Consider the following 5,621-nt stretch of genomic DNA (forward strand, 5'->3'; position numbering starts at 1 on the left):
AAATCAGATTAAAAACTTGACGCTATACGAGATTCAAAAAATTCTACTCCAAAATAGTTCAAGCCTAAGAGATTTTGTTGGAATGCCTTACCCTGATCATGATTCGCTATCTTCTACAAACAATCGTTTAATTATCGAGGAGTTAGATTTTGATATAACGATTCTATAAAAACAGTTGAACAATGCTCAATTTTTGATGAAATCATGACAGCTGTTAAACAGAAAAAAGGATGAGTGTTTTTTGTTTATGGCTATGGAGGTACCGATAAAACTTTCCTTTGGAAGACTTTATCTGCATCTTTAAGGTCTAAAGGTGATATCGTCCTAAATGTTGCTTCAAGTGGTATTGCTTCGTTGTTACTAACCGGAGGTAGAACAACACACTCACGCTTTATAATTCCTCTAAATCTTACAAAGGATTCTTTTTGTTCTTTTGGGAAAGAGAGTGATGTAGCCGATCGAATTGTTAAAAAAAACATCATTGATTATATGGGACGGGGCACCTATGATTCATAAGCATCATTTGAAGCCTTGGATCGTTCTATGAAAGATATATTCACTTGTGATCTTCATACCAACTCAAAGTTGCCGTTTGGAGGAAAAACAATTGTTTTTGGAGGAGATTTTAGACAAATTCTACCTGTTATTCCTAACGAAAGCAGGCAAGAGATTGTTAATGCTTCTTTATGTTCCTCTTACATTTGGTCAAATTGCAAAGTGTTAACATTGACAAAAAAACATGAGGTTAATTGTTCTCGCATCCAATATTCAAGAAACGACAACTTTTTCAAAATGGATTTTGGATATAGGAGAAGGAAAGGTTGGTGGTTTAAATGATGGAGAGACAATTATTGATATTCTGATGATCTTCTCATTGTTGATTATACTGATACTATTGGTTCATTAATTGAATTTGTCTATCCTTCTATCATTGAAAATGCCAAGAATCCGATTTATTTTCAAGAAAGAGCAATCCTTGCACTGAAGAATGAAGTCATTCAAGAGATTAACGAGCGTTTGTTAAAATTATTTCCGGAAGCCCAACAGGAATATTTAAGTTCAGATAGTCTTTCATATGCATATTTTGTTCATAATAACATTGATGAAACTTTATACTCCACTGATGTTCTAAATGGCCTTAGACCTTTAGGTATGCCAATTCATAAGTTGGTATTAAAAGTCGGTGTTCCAGTTAAGTTATTAAGAAATATTGATCAAAAATCCGGATTGTGCAATGGAACAAGGCTACAGGTTATTGCATTGGGCAAACGTGTTATAGAAGCTGAGATAATATATGGAAGTAATATCGGAAACCGTACGTTTATTCCAAGAATATCTTTGACGCCTTCGGATAAAAGGATTCCGTTCATATTTCAAAGACGACAATTCCTGCTGGCTGTATGTTTTGCGATGACAATAAATAAAAGTCAAAGACAATCACTATCGAAGGTGGGGTTGTAATTGAGACAACCATTATTTACTCATGAGCAGTTGTATGTTGCATTGTCGAGAGTGAAGAGTAAATATGGATTAAAAATATTAATTTTAGATAAAAATGGTAAACTTACCGATAAGACATCTAATGTTGTATTCAAAGAAGTCTTTGGAAATCTGTAATTACATTATCTTACCTACTTATTCATCATTTTGTTTTTATATATTTAGCAATTTTTATTTAATTAATGTTTAATGTTTATAACATTATTGTTATCATCATTTTATAAATATATACGTTTTTTTATTTATTTATATTTCGAAATAGTTAATTTATTTTTTATATATTTTTGTCTTTATGTTAAATTAATACTAAAAAACATGTAATGTTTAACAAAATATATTAATTTGTTTTTTTAAAATCTCGTGTATTACATAAATCTCACATCTAGTATATATATATATATATATATATATATATATATATATATATATATATATATATATATATATATAACCCTCGACCTATTAAACAGACCTAGAAATCAGGAAGGATAATATCTATCCTAAAATAAAAGATATACAAGATATATACGCTAATAGTTATTACTACAGCTCCAGACAACAAAAACACATTGAAAGACACTCTGCATTTTAGTTATACAATGTCAATATCAAAAATTACTTTTGAAACAAACATAAATATGTTTTTTCCATGGTTACCCCAAAAGATAATGATTATATGATATAAAATCATAATTATATGACATAAAACAATGAACAAAATAAAACTTATTAAAAGAAAAAGATAGCCTTTAACGAGCAATAGAAAGATTATTAAAAGGTAACAAAATGAGACACCTTGCATGAGAAACCAAAATAGCATTCCAAATGAAAAGTAATCAAGAACAACATAAATTAAACCCATCAATCGATCATGTTCATAACTGATTAAATTGATACAATGCGGTTCTTGCTTCAACATTTTCTTATAGGTTCGGTTTTAAGAGGTCACGATTTAATATTTAACATCATCTAAAGAAAACAAAAGAACACCTTGAAAGATACTTGAGTTTAACATACATTATTTACAAACTAAAACTTTGGCATGCATATAGACTCGAGCTGTTTCTTCATGCGATGAAGCTCATCAACAGATGCAGCTTGGTTTTGCTCGAGCCACTTGGTCGTATCAGCAATTCCACGCTTCATTTTCTTCAACCTCTTACAATTCTCCATATTTTTTATCTTATTCTTCATGTTGTATATGCATTCCTCTAGCGCATTGAATGCATCTGCTCTCTTCCTGTATTCTTGATCCTCCTGTTTGTACTTGACAGCATCTTCCATCATCTTTTCAATCTCTTCCTTACAGAGCCTCCCATTTGCATTAGTAATTGTAAGTTTCTCTGTCTTACCCGTTGATAATATCTTTGCTGTCACTGTCAGGATACAATTTGCATCTATTTCAAAACAATACTCGAGTTTTGCATCTCCTTTTGGAGCCGGTGGTATTCCAGAAATTCTGAAGGTCCCCAACAAATGATTATCTGTAGATCTTGTTCGTTCACCTTGATACACCTCAACATCTACACAAGGTTGGTTGTCCCGGGATGTATTATATATTTTAGATTTCTTGGTAGGTATTGGAGTGTTCCTTGGGATAACAACATCAAATATGTCTCCTAATACTCTCACACCAAGGGACAAAGGAGTGACATCCAATAACATCAAATCCTGACAGCTCTTATCATTCTTACCAGTTAACTTTGCAGCCATAACAGCTGCACCATATGCAACAGCTTCATCAGGGTTTACACTCTTGCATAGCTCCTTCCTTTCAAAAAATTCCTGCAACATACTCTGGACCTTTGGTATTCTAGTTGAGCCACCAACAAGAATCACCTCATTTACACACGATTTCTCCATCTTTGCATCACGTAAACATGCCTCCACAGTCCCAATGCACTTATAGAAGGAACCAATGTTAAGCTCTTCAAATTTAGCTCGACTGAACTTCATACAGAAATCAATCCCCTCATGCAAGCAATCTAAGTCGATTGAAGTCTGAGTATTGCATGAGAGAATCCTTTTTGCTTTCTCACAAGCACATCTCAACCTCCCCAATGCTCTTTTGTTACCAGTTAAGTCCTTATTCCATCTCCTCTTGAATTCCTGAGCACAGTGATCCACCATACGACTATCAAAATCTTCACCTCCCAAATGAGTGTCACCTGCAACGGCTTTCGCCTCAAGGGTACCACCACCTTCCGCCATTGTTAATAGAGAGACATCAAAAGTGCCACCACCCAAATCAAAGACAAGCACATTAATCTTGCAAGTGATATCTGACTTATTGTCAAGACCATAAGCAATTGCAGCTGCTGTAGGCTCATTGATCATACGAATGACATTAAGTCCAGCAATAGCTCCAGCATCCTTTGTTGCTTGACGTTGCCAATCGTTAAAGTAAGCTGGGACAGTTATCACAGCATCTTTCACAACTTTTCCAAGGTATGACTCAGCAGTTGCTTTCATCTTCCCAAGAATCATGGATGAAATTTCTTCAGCCAAAAACTCCTTCTCTTGACCTTTGTAGGAGACAACAATCTTTGGTGTGTCGACAGGCCCCTGTATGACCCTAAAAGGCCACGATTTCATGTCATTCTGCACTTTGGAATCACCGAATCTCCTTCCAATCAACCTCTTAGCGTCTGCACATACTCGGTTAATTAGATAGCCAAAAACTTTCAATGATAAATTGACAAAGTAAAATGCAGAAGAATTTGGAAAGAAACATCAAGTAGAAATAAACAGATATATATATATATATATATATATATATATATATATATATATATATATATATATATATATATATATATATATATATATATATATATCCTAGTTTCCAACAGAAAGATAACCAAAGCTCGTGCTTATAGTAAATGCATTCGAGACTTGTTGATTTTTGGTCCAATGTATTCCACTGTTCCCAAAGAAAACCAGTCATGTATGATGTATGTAATTTGTTGTTTAGTTAGTTTTCCCTCAAACCCATGAATACCTAAAACCCTAAAAACCTAAAATAGAACATCTGGGTCAAACTTGTTTCAACGAGTAGTTTATAACAAGGATCAAATGCTTTCAGTGGATTTGATTATGACTCAATTTACCGAAAATTCATTCAGAAACAACTTTCTTAGGATACGACGACCATTCAAATATATAATGAACTGTTTATTACTACAGTTCTTTTCTTATACTCAATACTTAATCATAATAACATTAACAACATTTATTAATAACTGGGCTAGCTTACCAAATATAGTGTTTATTAAGTTCTTTTCTTATACTTAATACTTAATCATAATAACATTAACAATTTCTTTTTTATACTTAATACTTAATCATAATAACATTAACAACATTTATTAATAACTAGCACAAGGCCAGCTTACCAAATATAGTGTTAGCAGGGTTCATGGCCACTTGGTTCTTGGCGCTATCACCGATTAAACGTTCTGCATCACTGAAAGCAACACAAGACGGTGTGGTTCTATTGCCCTGATCATTGGGAATGATTTCGATGCGACCATGTTTCCAAACGGCGACACATGAGTAGGTTGTTCCGAGGTCGATGCCGATCGCCGGTGCATTGTTTCCTTTGCCGTCCATTGCGGTCAAAATTCAAAATCAAGTTATAGCTCTGATAATACAATACGATAGATTATAGAATTTTCTAACGAATAAACGAATTTGGTTAAATACATAGATCATAGCATTTTCGAAAAAGATAAACATACGTTTTAAATTTAGAAGATTAATCTAGATATTTAAAAGAACCAGATAATATGGATATTTTGAATTTTCTATAATTATTAAAAATGATTTTGGGAAAAATATTAAAAATTGAGAAGGTGTTTTAGCTTACGACATTTTAAGAACTTCACTAATAAATGAAAATAATTTTGACACATGTCACTTTCTTATTAACTTGGTCACATGTCATTTTTTGGTATTTTTGAATAATTGTTTTTTTTCCATTTCACCATTTGTCGTTTTTTTTTTTTTTTTTTAATTAACACATCATACTTACACCTCAATTAACAATTGTCTTAATTGAAAATAACCAATAAATTACAATATCAGTACTCATATGGTATTTAATATGTTTCATTTTAAAT

General features: G+C 32.5%; 2 protein-coding genes across 2 annotated transcripts; one reads left to right on the forward strand and one right to left on the reverse strand.

The window, feature by feature from the left end:
• The first annotated feature begins 543 nt into the window (after nucleotides 1-543).
• Nucleotides 544-1,461, forward strand: LOC145075610 (uncharacterized). The gene is made up of 2 exons (XM_079021798.1): nucleotides 544-820; nucleotides 965-1,461. The coding sequence occupies exons 1-2, from the start codon at nucleotides 544-546 to the stop codon at nucleotides 1,459-1,461; spliced, it is 774 nt and encodes a 257-aa protein (XP_078877924.1).
• Nucleotides 1,462-2,529: 1,068 nt separating this feature from the next.
• Nucleotides 2,530-5,112, reverse strand: LOC145075611 (heat shock 70 kDa protein 1-like). Its single transcript, XM_079021799.1, has 2 exons — nucleotides 4,896-5,112; nucleotides 2,530-4,148 (listed from the first exon to the last, which is right to left on the reverse strand). The coding sequence occupies exons 1-2, from the start codon at nucleotides 5,110-5,112 to the stop codon at nucleotides 2,530-2,532; spliced, it is 1,836 nt and encodes a 611-aa protein (XP_078877925.1).
• Between the last annotated feature and the right edge of the window lie 509 nt (nucleotides 5,113-5,621).

The sequence above is a fragment of the Lactuca serriola genome, chromosome 9 (genome assembly GCF_051521515.1).
Source record: "Lactuca serriola cultivar US96UC23 chromosome 9, Lser_US96UC23_V15, whole genome shotgun sequence".
Lineage (NCBI taxonomy): Eukaryota > Viridiplantae > Streptophyta > Magnoliopsida > Asterales > Asteraceae > Lactuca > Lactuca serriola.